Source organism: Lepidochelys olivacea (genome assembly GCF_965140295.1).
Source record: "Lepidochelys olivacea isolate rLepOli2 genome assembly, chromosome: 1".
Classification (NCBI taxonomy): Eukaryota; Metazoa; Chordata; order Testudines; family Cheloniidae; genus Lepidochelys; species Lepidochelys olivacea.
This window is the reverse complement of record NC_140411.1, coordinates 227,069,399-227,085,530: the sequence shown is the minus strand read 5'-3', so window position 1 is coordinate 227,085,530 and position 16,132 is coordinate 227,069,399. Positions and strand designations below refer to the sequence as shown.

The window sequence follows — 16,132 nt, the reverse complement described above, 5'->3', positions numbered from 1 at the left end:
GTCTTCCTCAGATTGATGAGCCATTACAACTGATAGAATTGCTGAATTCACAATGGGTGTAAAGTAAGGGTGGTGGTGGTTAGTTGATGTCACAGTAGTCCCACTTAAGAATTAGTTGAGCTGTTGACTTATCCTGCCTGTAGCCTGTATAATCATTATTGAGGTGCCAGTGGTGAGTTGAGTTCTGTTTTGCATGTAAAATAGCAATTCAACCTCTTTGCTATGTTTGGAAAATACAGAGTATTCTCCGCAATTTACAGCACTTTATCTTGCACTACAGAATACATTTTCTGGGAATTTGCAGTTAATCTGTTGATTAGTTCGCTAACCAAAATAATAATAGGGACCTATCTGTATTGCTAAGTGCTTAAATGCCTGTAAAAAGCTGACCTTTGGTCTCTGCCTCTTTTGTAAAATGGAGGTAATAGTGCTTCCCTAGTTTATAGGGGTATTGTAGAGTAAATACATTAAAGATTGTGAGGTGATCAGATATAATGGTAAAGGGGGACATATAAGTTCCTAAAATAGATAGCAATGCTGGACTCCATCACTGAAGCTATGGCTATACTGTGAGCTAGGGGCTTGATTCCTACCTTGTGTAGACACACTTGCACTAAAATAATAGTGTAGCCACAGTAGCCTGGGTAGTGGCAAGCAGCAGCCTGCATTTGCTGTAGCCTGAACTCCATGGATACATATTGTGCTGCCACTTGCCGCTGCCTGAACTATCCTGGCTACACTACTAGTTTTAGCTCAGTGAGCGCAAATGTGAGCATGTCTCTATGAGCTGGAAGCACACTGCCAGCTCCAAGTGTAGAAATACCCTGACAGGCTGCCTGGACTGGATTCCCTCGTACCTTCTGGTCTAGCCAGCCCTGATTACTGTTGCAGGCAGTATGGTGGCTGGTGAGGCTGCATGGATGGCAACAGGGCCACTTGCCTTTTTTAGTTCAGTGCACTCCTCCAGCAGATTGATGATCAGTTGAGACTGGGGTGGGAGCTGGGGAAGCAGCTTCTTACTGATCCCTTGTCTCATAACATACTGCTGCCCCTTTTGTGGAGCAAAACTAATCTAACCAGACGCTGCATCTTTGGGCTATGTGAGATGCCCTGAAAGAAGGAGCAGCAAGATCCTGTTGAGTGCTTCAGGAAGAAGTTCACAAACACACACACATTTGGGTTGTACTCTTTAGAAGGGCCAATATCACTGACCATCTCAGTCACCATTTTGTTACGTAAATGCAGGGGATTGGACAAGTGTGAATCTTGTGGCCTCTCACAAAATGGCTTCTTTTAGAGGAGGCGCTGTCCTCCTATGCAGCCTTGACTGCGTCTGAGCTTAGTGTTTCTCAAAAATATTAAATGTGAATTAAGGGTAGAATGGCAAAGACTCAGCTAATTATAAAAGGAAATGTATGGCCTTTCTCTGGTTAGTCTTTTAGTCTAAGCTAATAGAAACATCTCATGTAATTTAAAAGCATGTGACATGCTTTCAGTAATCCCTTGATACTAACCATGACCAACGCTGCATTTTTCCTGTCAGTCAGATTGCTTTTTCACTGTCAGGAAAATACAGCTGACACAAATTTAATGGGCTGTTTTCATGGGGAGGATATAGGGAGTATCTAGTATACTTCACGTTTTAGTTGTATTATGGAATGGGCCATGATCTTTTCCATGAAATCTCATTTTGGGGGATGGAAGGAATACATGTTTAAAGGACTAAAACAAGTTAATAATGAAGTATAAATACAATTTTCTTTCTTACTGCCATAAGCAATAAAATAACTATGCTTTCAACTGAAGTCCAGGAAGATTTATACCATATGGGAAAAGGCTACCGTGACAAAAGAAGCATCATTTACATGCATATTTTTGAAGTACAGTTCTTTTTAATAACTGAGTGATAGCTCATTTTGATGAGAAACTGGGCTGAGCTCTGCTTTCTTACTCTGATATTAATTTAGAATAACCCAATTGAAGTTAGTTGAGCTACTGCAAATTGACACTAGTATTTGGGAGCAGAATCTGGCCTGTTGCTTTTAGCATACGGATAAAGGAAAATCTCAACATTTACCAACATAGGGCCTTTATTTGTGTGGATAATCTCAGTGGTGCCACTCTTGTGAGAATTCAGAATTAATCCAAAAATTGGAGATGTTGGTCATTAGGCTGTATTCTCATCCTTAAACAGAGAAAAGGAGGATTTGGTGAGTACCATTTGAGAGGACCTGGTGGAGGAATTCTTAATTACTTTTAATGTAGCACCAAAAATGTTAGTGATTATAAAAGTGCAGTTAGTGTGTGTTCCAGTTTGGAAGAGAAAATCTACATTTGTATATTTAAACTTCTGTAAATGAATAACTAGTCATATATGTTAGTTAGAAATTATGTTCAAGATTTTCAAACATGGTTGCCTAAAATTAGGCTCTAAAGTTGGTATTTAGGCACTGAAATAAGTAGCCCAACTTTCAAAAGTGCTGACCACTCAGTAGCTCCTGTAATTGAAAATGACACTGAGATTTCTAATCTTGCTACTTGTGAATGAATCTTGTCCATAAAAAAGGGTGCAAAAGACTGAAAAGCATCATCGTCATTTATGTCTATACCCATCAGCAAGGCTTCTGTGTTCTCATGTGTCCAGGTGGCAAATATTTTCCAAACATTCCAGCAGGGCCAAGGCGAAAATTGCTCTACCCCATTTTCATATTATTTTACCAAGAGGCCTCCAATATACATGACAAACGTGGATAATATGAACCGGAACGCCCGGTCGAAAAGGGACCCTGGTGGCTCTGGTCAGTGGCGCAGCAGGGGCTGGGGGCTAAGGTAGGCTCTCTGCCTGCCCTAGCTCCACACAGCTCCTGGAAGTGGCCGCCAGGTCCTTGAAGCCCCATGGTACATGGGCAACCAGGGAGGCTCCATGCACTGCCCCCACCCCAAGTGCTGGCTCTGCAGCTCCCATTGGCCAGGAACCATGACCAATGGGAGCTACAGGAGCGGCACCTGTGGGTGCGAGGTCAGTGTGTGGAGCCTCCCTGGCCACCCATGCGCCTAGGGCCTGCAGGGAAATAGCGGCCGCTTCCTGGGAGCCACGGTAAGCACCGTTGGGGATGCAGGTTGCGCAGTCCCTCCTGAACCCAACCACCTGCCACAGCCCGGAGTCCCTTCCCACACCCAAACTCCCTCCTGGAGCCTGCACCCCAGCCCCCTCCTTCACTCCATACCCCTCATTCCTGGCCCCACTCCAGAGCTTGCACCCTCAGCTGGAGTCCTCACTCCCTGCATCCCAACCCGCTGTACCAGCCCAGAGTTCTCTTCTGCACCCCAACCCCCTCATCCCTGGACCCACCACAGAGCCTGCACCTCCAGCCCACCTCCTGCACCCCAACCCCCTGCCCCAGCCTGGTGAAAGTGAGGGGGGGGGATGGAGTGAGTGGGGGTGGGGCCTCAGAGAAGAGGCAGGGGCTCAGGGAAGGGATGGGGCAGCGTGTTCGGTTTTGTGCCATTAGAAAGTTGGCAATCCTACATCTCAGTTTCAGTGAGTTTTGTACTTGCAGAACAGGGAAGAGTGGGAACTAAAGAAAAAATTACAGGGAAAATTATGTCAAACCTAGGGCCAAATTCAGACTTGGTATAAATGAGCACAACTCCACTGACATCTATGGATTTGTGTGTGTTTGCACCAGAGCTGAACTGGTCTTCATGGCATGCTCTGTGCTATGGTATATTTTGTACATAGACTGTCTTGGTGATGGAAAAAAAAAGTGGACTTTCCTCGTATAAAAAAATCAGGATTTATATTCTAAATATGAAATGGCATAGTAAATCTATAGTTACGTTTAAAGATGTAACCACTTTTAGTTAGGATTAAATAATGACACTTATAAAGAGTGTTACCTGAAAGGAGCAAAATTGTTTTGGCAGATTTACAAGGTGATGTCTGTTAGAATATCACCCCTGCAGGGAATTGTTATTCGTTTAATACATTTTTAAAGTTAACCCTAAAGAATTTTAAGGAACTTGCCTTTGCAGATATATAAAATATATAATAGGTTCTAATTGTTAGAAAATTAAAATTTTTAATTTCCCTTTCCCTTATGATCATATGTAGCACAACAGTAAGAAATGCAGTAAATTAGGTATAAGGAGCAGGAGAATAATGATGTATCGTAGCTCATAAGTAAGACTGAAAGTTTTACTGTTCTGATTTTTTTTTAACAGTACATTTCCTGGAATGCAGGCAAATTTTGATTCCAAACCAATTTTTAGCCTTATCCTAAAAGGCCATTTTCCCCTCATCAAGGCTCAAATGATTCACCTGATTAAGTGATGCTTGGGGTCAGAAATGTAATTCTGTTTACTTTTATAAAGCTGCATTAGCAATTTGGCTGCTAGATAACTGTCTAGATTTACTTTGACAAACTAAGACCCCAGTTCTGCTGTGACACAGTGTTGCCCCCTCTCAGTATTTTTTGTGTATCTCATGATATTTGGTATTTTCCGTAAAGTCCCTGCTCCTGAGTCAGCAAACCCATAGGCCTATGTAAAACCCTATTGAGTTAAATAGGGCACTCTGCAAGTGCAGGGGTATGCCTGAACTTCTTGGAGGACCAGGGCCTAAATAGGAGTAGTTCACAAATGCAAATTGTTTATCTGCTCGCAAAACATGTATATTTTGAATGCCACACTGGCTTTCACTATCTTAGATGACATAGAAAATATTCTGAAAGAGACTGTCCACTTGTGGGATACCATTCAAAGTTTGCAAATGTAATTTATGGGAGGAATGTGGAGGACATTATTTTAGTTTTCTTTGCCATGTGTTTAATATTTTTTTATTTGAATTTTGCTCCACTTTTGAATACATTTGTCACAAATATGTTCCTTTAAATGAGAAAGACAGAACAGTAGCCTTTTGTGCATCTAAGGAAATATTAAGAGTCACAAATACCTATGACTTAAAAACTAGGTTTGTCCCTTCTATTAGATCTACATTTAACTGGACATGTTTTTTGAGGACAGATGTGTTACAAAGTCCCTCTAAAAATAAGTAATGAAAAACTGGGGGGACACACCCCAACCTCCCCTAGTTTTTTTTAACACTTAAAACATGTCTCTCTTATTGCATAGATTATGAGGCAGTGTAGTTTTTTAAAATGAGTTAGTTTCAGTACAAAAATGGATTATGCATGTTTGTGAAATATTAAATATAAGTTTGTCCCTTCAGCAATTGTAACTATATCTAGTGCTCATGATAGTTCATTCCCCTACCACTCCAGAACTAAAATGCAAATACATCTGGTGTTTGTTGGCTTTGTGCAAAAAATATCTGGACTTGGTGGCTTTGACCCTGTTTCATTGTGATTAAGCTTGTTAGGATTTTATGTTTTTAGTATCTGTCTTACAACATTTTCATTACTGTGTATTTTATTAAGATTCAAGTGGCTTTATTTTTATGGTGGCATCTGGTCTGTGTAAACCCTACTCAGGTTTAAAAAGCTACTTGTCTCAATACCAGACATAAGGGAATTGTGAAGTAGAAGGATGCTTTATGCATGGATGAAGCATCATAGCACCTCTTTAGTCTAAAATATGGAAAAGTGGGTTTGTTTGTACATACATGATGTAACCATGTGGGCATAAAGATCTCTTCTACCTCAGGTTGACTTTTCCAGATTTGAAGACTTTTTCAGTGTTTATCTTGAAAACAAGAACAAGTGATTTAAATATCCTCTGAATAAGTATTAGGTTATATTAATATATATTTTAATACAGACACCAGGCAAAGGATGAAATCCTGGACCTATTGAAGCCAAATGGGAATTTGGCATTGACTTCACTGGAGCCAGGATTTCACCCCAAGAGCTTTGTTAAGGTGACTTCACAAAACTCATTCTGAATCTTGGGTCTTATTTTCCAAAAAGGTATTATGGACCTAATTTTTTTATTATCAAAATGAGTTCCTAGTTTCTTTGAAGTTTTGCAGGGTTTATGCTGTGGGAACCTCCTTACAAATGCTACTTATCTGACCCCCATGAAAAAAAAATGAGGATGCTCAATTTTATTTGGTTGCTGGATCTGGAGTTCTTTCTTTGTTTGCTGTATTTCTAAAAACAAAAATCAGTTGAAAAAATGTAAATTATAATAATGGTGGGTGCACAGACTAGCCAGGGCTTCCTAACTGAGATTGTAAATCCATTCAAAACACTGCTGTACAAATCGTCGTCTTCTTTTCTCATCACCTCCATTATGTTACCTCTCTTTTTGAGAGTCTGACCCAAACCCCCCTGAACTCACTGGGAGTCATTCCATTGACCCTGTCTTGGATCTCTCCACTGGCTCCTCCTCAAACATCAGACATGAGGTTCTTGGGTAGGCTTTTCTAAAGGGTCTAAAGGAATTCAGGTATTTTAAAAGGTATTTAGGTATCTAACTTCCATTGATTTCAATGGGACTTAAAATGCTTAAATACTCTTAAACATCTGGCCCAGAGTGCCCAATCCCCACTGATGTTCAGGTGCTTTTGGGAGTTCCACCCATACCCCTTACCCTGAAGGCACTTCACAATTTGGCCCCACCCTCGCTATCTGATGTCTTAATTTATCATATTACCAACCTTTGCCATTGCGCCCTCCCACCCCCACTTCAAAGCTTATATCGGCCATGATGCCTACAGGACATGGCAATTGATAAGAATTTAGCAGGTGGCAAGCTGCATTGTATTCACAACTAGTTTATATGGAAACGTGCTCATGATATCCCCAACCTTGCAAACCATTATTCACAAGCTTTATTTTGAGCAAGTGAGTAGACTCATTGACTTCAGTGGAGTTATCCACATGTTTAAACATATAAATGTTGGCAGAATGATGTTGAATACTCTTACCTTACTTCCCCTCTCCCCAAACCTTACCAATTTCCTCATTTATTTCATCCAACTGTTGCATTTTATCATTAATTTAGATTGTTAGCTTTGTCAGGTAGCCAGGCAAGGACTGTCTCTTTACTACATATTTGTACACCAGTTAGCACAATGGGCTTGGAGCCTTTAGAAAACAATATGATAGAGACAGTAAATAATAATAAACTGAAAAGGAGTACTTGTGGCACCTTAGAGACTAACCAATTTATTTTGCGAATACAGACTAACACGGCTGTTACTCTGAAATAATAAACTGAAAATTGGCTTCCACTATTGAGCTATGTTTTGTTATTGGCTCAGCCCAGGCACTGCTGCTCCATGCTGCACTTGAAGTGCACGTGTATACTTGGGTTCCCCAGAGTGCAGTCTGGGTTTCAGTTATAATTCGGTGGCATTCCCAAAGAAACCAAAGTTGGAGGTGCCAGCAGTTTTCCATTTCTACTTTTGATTGGACTCTCTGGTTAGTCTATGTACTCAGGATTTGTAGGTACAGATGGACAGAAATAGTGAAATTTGCTTAAGTGCAGATGGCTCACACCCTATGACTGACTTAAGCTTCATCTGGATTCTCGGGCAAATTCTGCTCCTTCTACTGGGGGTGCAGAAATGCCGTCTTGCTCCAGAACTGGTCTGGTTCTGCTGTGTATTATGGAGTGGGAGGAAGTTAGGTGGTGATAGAATTTGGAGACACCACATGAAGAGTTTTGGAGTAAAACCTCATGAATGCTCCCTTTATGTTGAAGAATTGTCAGGAATAGAATATGTGCCGATTTATGGATCTTTTTGGTTCTTGCATCATGGGAGTGGAGTATGTGCTTTGCAGCGGCTACTACAGTTGTTGGGTTGGAGAAGCTGTTATGAAGTAACTCTGTTGCAACTGTGTGTGAGGATTCTTCTTCCCCCATTTTCCTATGGCAGAGTTCCCCAGTTTTCAGCCAGGTTAGTAAGCCGAGAGAAAGGGTTAGTCTCCAAGGTTTTAAATAAATTGCTTTTGTGCATTGTTACCCCAGTATGACTATCACAGCGATAAACACTGAGGTTTGCTAACCTGAGAACCTGCAGCTAGAGATGGGAATTTCCTTTGTAACTTGTGTGGTTTATATTTTGATGCTGCAAGACAATTCTGAGTAAATGAACAAACTTTTTCACACTCCTTGTAGAGCTGTTGTAGCCTTCCTGACAGCCCTAAATATGTGGATCTTTTAGTCAGTTACATTACAATGAATCATGCCAGGTTAAGGTTTGGAATGACCCTCTCTAATATAACCGTTCAAAAGTTTGTATGAAAGTAATATTAATCTTTTTAAAGTTTAAAAAATATCTGCAGTGAAGACAACTTTATTGTGGTGTTTCTTATCCCTATTTCTTTGTAATCAGAGTGGCATTTCCTATTGTTAATGTACTGTAATGACACAGTAATAAACTTCCTTAAAGTAAAATGCTGTTGGAGGTAACTTTTCAGTGAAATTTTTCTTGATTTCTTTTGTATGAAAATCTCTCTGTTATTTTTAAATAGAAATGATATTAATAACTTAAATCACATGATGTCATCACCCATCATTTGTATGGCTCATGGCTTACATTGTGTATAAGTATTATATTTTAACAATTTAAATAATCACAACAGACATGCAATATTTTGTCATGACTACAGTCTTAAGATAGGCAGTTAATTAAAATCTAGTTAGTAACAACTTATTTCCTATTTGAATTACTAAGAAAACAACAACAATGAACTTTACTGTTATGGAATGACTGTACCTTCCATTTTCTTTACTTGCTCTAAAGGTCACAGAATAATAGTTCACTGCTCTTATTAATTTTGTCATTAAATGAACTAAACCTCAAGGGAAACTGATTGCATATAAGCCTCATGATAAAGTGCGTGCTTTGAAAAGCTCAAACAAAAGTCTCAATAAGTTGAATTAGTGCTTTAAAAAAAATCCTTGATTCAAATGATCTGAAAAAGCAATTCATTTTAATATGGTAAAAATTATAATTACTAAATGCTATTTTTATATACAAAATTTTTAGAGGCATACTTTTTCAGAGCCAAGAAAAGTCATGTTGACCTCTGGATACAGTCTGTTGATGTTCAAAATATTTGACCTGGAAGTGTAACAGTACCTGATTGGTTGGCCAGGGAACACGGAAAATGAGGTTCATACTGTACGATACGTGAGCAGTACAACAGGGAAGACTGTCTGTTTTGTAGAATAGAACATCTGCCAGCAGATGGCAGCAGAATGGAAAAGTAGGCACATAAAATAAGACAGTGGACAAAAGAATTCAGATTTCTAACAGCCTAGTTTCACTAGCTGTTTTTGACCATGCAAGGTAAGTTAGGGTTTAACTGAAAAGGGAAAATGTTCTGGGCATTCAGTACATACCATATATCCTTGAGCTCCAAAGAACTGAACTGTATCTCTGTGAATACAAGATATCTGATAAGACTTTTAACAAAAGGTTAATTTCTGAATATGTTTTCACTACTCTTTTTCCATAAAACTTCTGACCTTTCACTGCTCATATAATGTGCAGAAGTGTTAATTTTGATTCTCTAAAGAAAGTTCATTATACTGAAGAAACTACCCTGAACTTTTTAAAATGGGGTTATGAACTTAACTCCAACTTGGAAAAAAATACTTTAATGTCCTTAGACTGCTTCTGTAAGTATATATTTCAAGCAGAATGGCAATTAACTCTCCAGATTTGTTAGCTACAAATAACTGTATATGCTGTGAACGTGGAACCCCAAAAGAGGAACAAAGAAAAGTGAATTAGATTAATTTCACTCCTGATCTAAAATCTACTTGAGTAACGTGCACTTTTGGAAAGGTGCACAATACTGGTCACTTTTATGTTGTGCTGTACTAGGAGTTTTAAAAAAGATAAAGAATTGCAATCATTATTTGCCTTTTTTGTTTAAATGTGCATGTATTTGTACAAACTCAGATATTCAGATTGCATTTGTAATTTATGGTATAGTGTGTGAGTCATCCTTTCATGAATTCCAAACTAAAGATTTAATTTTTTTAAAACAGGATTGAGGCATAGAAGAAAATTTCCACATGACTCTCCAGACCTTCACCCTCAGCAAAAATATGAAAGGTAAAGAAGGTATTTTGTTACTCCTAATTGTTCTTTATGAACACAATCCTTTTTCTAGGAACAAAGGACGTGTACCTAAAATTAAACAAACTCTTACAAAGGTAAACAAATGGATTTGGATTTTTTTTTTACTTTTCAAAGTCTACATTGTGCTGATTTTCCATGGTGATTTGTGTAAAGAACACAGAAGTAAAGGAAATATATGTATTAGTTAACTATAACATGGTCATCTTTCCAAATGTAGTTCAAAATAGGGTCCTATTGAATTGAATATTCTTTGAGAGTTTTATTGTAACTGAGATTTTAGATATTTAGTAAAATGTATTTGTGGGGGAGGGATATAGATAGCAAGCCCTCTGTTCTACTTTGTACATACAGAAGAAGATGAACACAAAATCTTAACTCTTGTATTGTGTTGCTATGATTTGATTGTGATAGTGCAGCTTTTATAGTTTCTTCTGTACACTGTCTTTTTCTAAAGATTTTCAAGTTCCACACAAATTCTTTTTGGCAGTTTTAGTGACACAGAACATAATTTTTCCATAACTTTATTCTATTCTAAAAGCATGCTGTAGAGTTGCTTTGTTTTAATTGACCCTAAAGTCAGTTTAAACAAGTTATTATCCTGCATTGCTTCATAAGGATTTCTGTTGTTTAAAGTACTTAAAAGAGGGAACATCGCTTGGTAATCAAAAACAGAATTTGCAATTGGACTGCCGTCTTAGATGTGGATAGTGAAACAATGAGGGCCTGCTCTTTCAATAGTACAGTATGCAGTGCACAGTGAATATCAGGCTGCAGTCTGCTTGCCACGCTGCAGATGAGCTGCAAAAATATACTTACCGTTAACCATGTGGCATTTGCACATATTCAGATTTCTTTCCCTTGAGTGTTTTTCTAGTGATAATTTGAAATACTGCGTATTAATATATTAGTCATGTGAACCTGGCACTTTTTAAATCTAGAAGCAGAGAAGCAAGTAGCGGAAGTTAAGAAATTCCATTGACCCAGTTAAATATAATTACAGAGGTTAGAATTGGGGCCAGGATGTTTGAGTTCTACATGTAATGTTTCACTGCTCGGCCTCTTTTGAATGGCATTACCTCATCTTGAATTCATTCAGGAAAAGAGTTGCAAATCCCACAAGAACAGATCTGAGTTATCCAAGGTCATTGCATGAACAGGACATGAACAAGTGCTTTTTACATTTTTGATTACAAAAATATGCCTTTTCTCGTATGATGTAATATTTTATTCCTTAATTTCACATATTAATTTGATTTGGGTGCAAAAATGTCAAGCTTGATTACTTTTTTGGGTTGTCTTTCCTATATATGTTTGATATGTCAGGTGCAAGTAAGTCTGTTCTGGGGCTTGGGGAGGGGGGAAAGAGCAAATATGCTGAGGTGCTTTGTAAAATAATGGCTTTATGTGAGCAAATGACATCAATTGGAACAAATTACATACTGCTTCCAGTGATGTAATCCAGAAAGTTTGAATTGCTTTTAAGGCTCTCAGCCTGAATGAATTCTTTTTCTTTGTGGTCTTCAACAGTAATCGGGTTTTATATTGCAAGCACCAGGCTTGGTCTTTGTTTATTTCTACATTTGAGAATTGCTAAGGTAGCAAGCAGGTAGGAAAATTAAACGCATTTTATAAAAATGTTAGCAATTTGGAAATATTTTGGATTTGTAAAATATTTTTCATTTGTTTATTTTGGGGGTAGGGGTTGAATGTTTTTGAAATGCTTATAAATAGAGACTACAAGTCAGGTATGGCTTTGGACAATTTAAGATATATTTTTATAAATCTTACTAATTGTGATATATAAATATTAATGTAACATCAGAAGACCGTGAAATAGCATGTTTTGTACACAAATACAGGTGAATGTACAAATAGGATTTTTAATTACATGCAACAGGTGGTAATACATCATTTGATATATTAAACATGAAATGAAAAGCAAGTACAAAAAAAGAACAAAGTTGGAACTTCTGAGTCAGATACATATTTTTTACAGAATAATCTAAGATGTTGATTTCTGCTTTAACACTGTGATACAAGAGGTCATATTAGTATAGGATTAATAGTACAGTGACTTTTAATATTATTCAACAATTTTCTGATGTTATAGTGTACTCTTTACTTTGTATTTTGTAATTTAATATTTCAGAAGATGTATCTACAGCCTAGACAATGCATCAGTCCTAAATTGCTGCCACAGTATGTGATCTTAGTTGTAGTTGCACAATAGTAACCTCTTTACACAGAAGATTGTGGACTGTCACTTTTAAAATCTTGATGTAGTGTCCGTATATAGATTGGTATTATCAAACTTTTAAATTAGATTTGTGAAGGCTCTTTTTAGAGGACCAGATTATTTTACCTTTATTCACTTTTTGTGTGGCACTTCACTTTATGAGGAGTCCCACTGACTTTGGAAGAACATTTTGTGGAATTAGTTCAACATGAGTGAGGGTATCAGAATCCAGCCCAAAGAAAGTATTTATAGCTTCAGAAGACAATAGGCATTTTTTAAAAGTTCAGAAATGAAAGCTATCACAATTCTATTGCTGTTTAATCTTAATTAGTATGGTAGGATTTCTGATGTTGTGTGCCATGTAACTTTTGAGGGCTCAATTAGTTTTTTATGTTTTTTTTTTAACGTAATAGTCACTGGTAGCTTTTCTTAAAATTTAGAAAATGGGAAATTGCAAACTTTTTTTGGCACACCTGTTTGCTGAAAGCACAACGACTTGTGAAATGTGTTTACTATAGCTGTCCTGTGGCTCATATACTTTTACTGCATATTGTCAGTAGCCTCATACTCTTAAATGGAATTTTCATTATTTTCAGTAAGAATGGGTTTGTTTCAATTTTTTGTGGTTTAATTTTTTGTGTTTAATAAAGCGTATTTGAAAAGCTTTTTTTTAAAGTAAAGACATGAATTGCATTACTAGTTTCATAGTCATTGTTAAGAAATACTCTTTCTGGAATTATTCAAACAGGTAATACTTCTGGGGATGTTTTTCATCAGTACTGGTCTCTAAGATGTTTCTCTCAAGAGATTTTTTTCCAAGCTCTTAAAAAAAGCCTTTCAATTATTTTCATTTTCCAAATTTTTGGACATCTGTAGAAAATGCAAAAATACAAGGCTGATTGGTTAAACATCTTATATAATTTAATTTATCTGGCCAGTAAAATATCTTTAGTAGCACAGGAGTTAAGGCAATCTAATAGCAGACAAACTATAGGAAAACTGTTACATACCTCTTACTAGGAACAAGAGCCTCTATTTACCCTGTAGAGGAATAAGCACAAGGAGAAACAAAAGAACACCATCTTTAAAAGAAAAAATGTCTAAGGGTTGGATACTGCAGCTGAATCTGTGCCAGGAGACCACACTGTCCACATGGATCCGGTTTCAGGCTGCAACCCTAATTTCTCAGTGTAATCATGGGAGTCAATTGCTTATGTGGTGAGATTGTCTGGAATGTGAAAGTAAAAAGGTAACGGTTTAAACATCTGTCTGAACTGAAACTCTGTGCATATACATCCACATATGTAAATAAAATTACATAGGTGATAAATTGCACCTTTGGCTGCATTATCTGCCCATTAGTGCATCTTAAAACTTTTCAACTTCAAGAAACCCTGCCATAGAAATGTTTCCTCCTCCTTCACCCGAATCTGGAATTTCCTCCATCAAATAACACCTGGCCAAGTCCCATGGTGGTTGAGATTCATTCGTAGACCAGTGACCGCTTTTGTGTGTGTGTATATATATCACAGTTTTAAAGTCTGAGATATTGCTGCCCTTTTATTGCTAGAAATGGGAGCTTTATACCATTGGTAAGAGAACCTTCTCAGCTTCCCTATGGAACTCCATGACAGCTTCTAGCCTAGCAGGGTTCCAAGGTATTAAATTTTAAATGTGTGACGTTTTCCAACATAGAATAGAAATTTTTATGGCTCTGATGGTAATGTTTTTCTTTTCTTAATTTTAAGTTTTACTTCCCTCTGAACCATGCACGATCAGATTCATTGGGCAAAATTCATTGCTGCCATGCCAGTAGAGAATTGGGCCTATGGTAGCTAACATACCTTGCTTTACAAACTGAATGATACAAAAAATAAACCCAGTAAATTAATTTTTAAAAAATTCTTAAAACACAATGGGCACATTATAAAAGTTGTGTGTCTGCATCAGTTTCTATTCCACTATTCTGTAAAATTATCCTTGTGCAATTGGTGGAATCAGTGAAAGAAATGTGCCTGTCAGTCAATTATATGCTATTCTACTGGTATGCTATTCCAAGATTGCAGCACTATTCCTGTTTTATTCATATTCTCCATCAAACTGAACATGTGCTTGTAGATTAGCACATCCAAAGGACCCAAACATTTTCACCATTCAAATATGCTGTTTTCTGTTCTGCCCCAATATATTGCTCTGCTTTTTTCCATTTGTGGGGTCTGTTTGCGGGGAGTGTGCGTGAAGGAGGTTAGTTACTGTTATTCCTTAACACAGGACATCTAGTTGCTGCCTGACTTTCATAGTTGCTAATTATAGCTAGTTATAGATGATATTTTAAACTGTATTAATTATACATACAGGGCACTTTTATTGTTGAGAGAAGCCAAATGTCCCTTGGGTTTCCCTGAGTTGTGCATATCCAGCGACTCTTCCTCTTTGGAATAGAATGCTCATGGAACAACCCAAGACCTGCATCTGAACTTTGGAGACACCCTGCCTGGGGCTGTCTGGCTGTTTTTTGTCTCCTATTGCTCCATTTTGAACAGTGCTCTCCTACTTTGTCCAAATCCTCCCTCCCCCATCTCGAGTCACGTTTGTTTTTCTGTATCCTCCGACTTCCATTCAAATGTATTCAGCTACTTTGGCAACACTCTCCCAAACCCTCTTCCATCCCTTAAGAATATAAGAACAGCCATACTGGGTCAGACCAAAGGTCCATCTAGCCCAGTATCCTGTCTTCTGACGGTGGCCAATGCCAGGTTCCTCAGAGGAAATGAACAGAACAGGTAATCATCAAGTGAACGATTCCCAGTCGCCCATTCCCAGCTTCTGGCAAACAGAGGCTAGGGACACCATCCCTGTCCATCCTGGCTAATAGCCATTGATGGACCTATCCTCCATGAACTTATCTAGTTCTTTTTTTAACCCTGTTATGGTCTTGGTCTTCACAACATCCTCTGGGAAAGAGTTCCACAGGTTGACTGTGCACTGTGTGAAGAAATACTTCCTTATGTTTGTTTTAAATCTGCTGCCTATTCATTTCATTTGGTGACTCCTATTTCTTGTGTTATGAGAAGGAGTAAATAATACTTCCTCATTTACTTTCTCCACACCAGTCATGATTTTATAGACCTCTATCATATCCCCCCTTAGTCGTCTCCTTTTCAAACTGAAAAGTCCCAGTCTTATTAATCTCTCCTCATACGGAAGCCTAATAGTTTTGTTGCCCTTTTCTGAACCTTTTCCAATTCCAGTATATCTTTTTTTGAGATGGGGCGACCACATCTGCATGCACTATTCAAGATGTGGGTGTACCATAGATTTATATAGAGGCAATATGATATTTATTTTCTGTCTTATTATCTATCCCTTTCTTAATGATTCCCAACATTCTATTCATTTACTTGACTGCCATTTCACATTGAGTGGATGTTTTCAGAGAACTACCCACAATGACGCCAAGATCTTTTTTGAGTGGTAACAGCTAATTTAGACACCACCATTTTATATGTATAGTTGGGATTATGTTTTCCAATGTGCATTACTTTGCATTTATCGATATTGAATTTTATCTGCCATTTTGTTGCCCAGTCACCCAGTTTTGAGAGATCTTTTTGTAGCTCTTCGCAGTCTGCCTGGGATTTAACTGTCTTGAGTAGTTTTGTATCATCTGAGAATTTTGCCACCTCATTGTTTACCCCTTTTTCCAGATCATTTATGAATAAGTTGAATAGGACTGGTCCCAGTACAGACCCCTGGGGGACACCACCATTTACCTCTCTCCATTCTGAAAACTGACCATTTATTCCTACCCTTTGTTTCCTATGTTTTAACCA

General features: G+C 37.9%; 1 protein-coding gene across 10 annotated transcripts in view; it reads left to right on the top strand.

Moving 5' to 3' along the window:
- The window catches only part of LOC311521392 (uncharacterized protein), a 351,557-nt gene that overhangs the window by 64,149 nt on the left and 271,276 nt on the right, over positions 1-16,132 (top strand). For 5 of the 10 annotated variants that reach the window (XR_014711881.1, XR_014711884.1, XR_014711885.1 and 2 more), the window contains exons 1-2: positions 9,125-9,262; positions 9,970-10,036. Coding sequence is in view for 1 of the 10 variants with exons in the window: in XM_084629708.1 (XP_084485834.1) it covers positions 9,256-9,262; positions 9,970-10,036 (74 nt within the window). In the remaining 9 variants the exon portion in view is untranslated. Of the gene's footprint in view, positions 1-9,124; positions 9,263-9,286; positions 9,392-9,969; positions 10,037-11,594; positions 11,670-16,132 lie in introns of those variants that run through there. The other 5 variants (XR_014711887.1, XR_014711888.1, XR_014711882.1 and 2 more) reach the window with 3 other exon arrangements.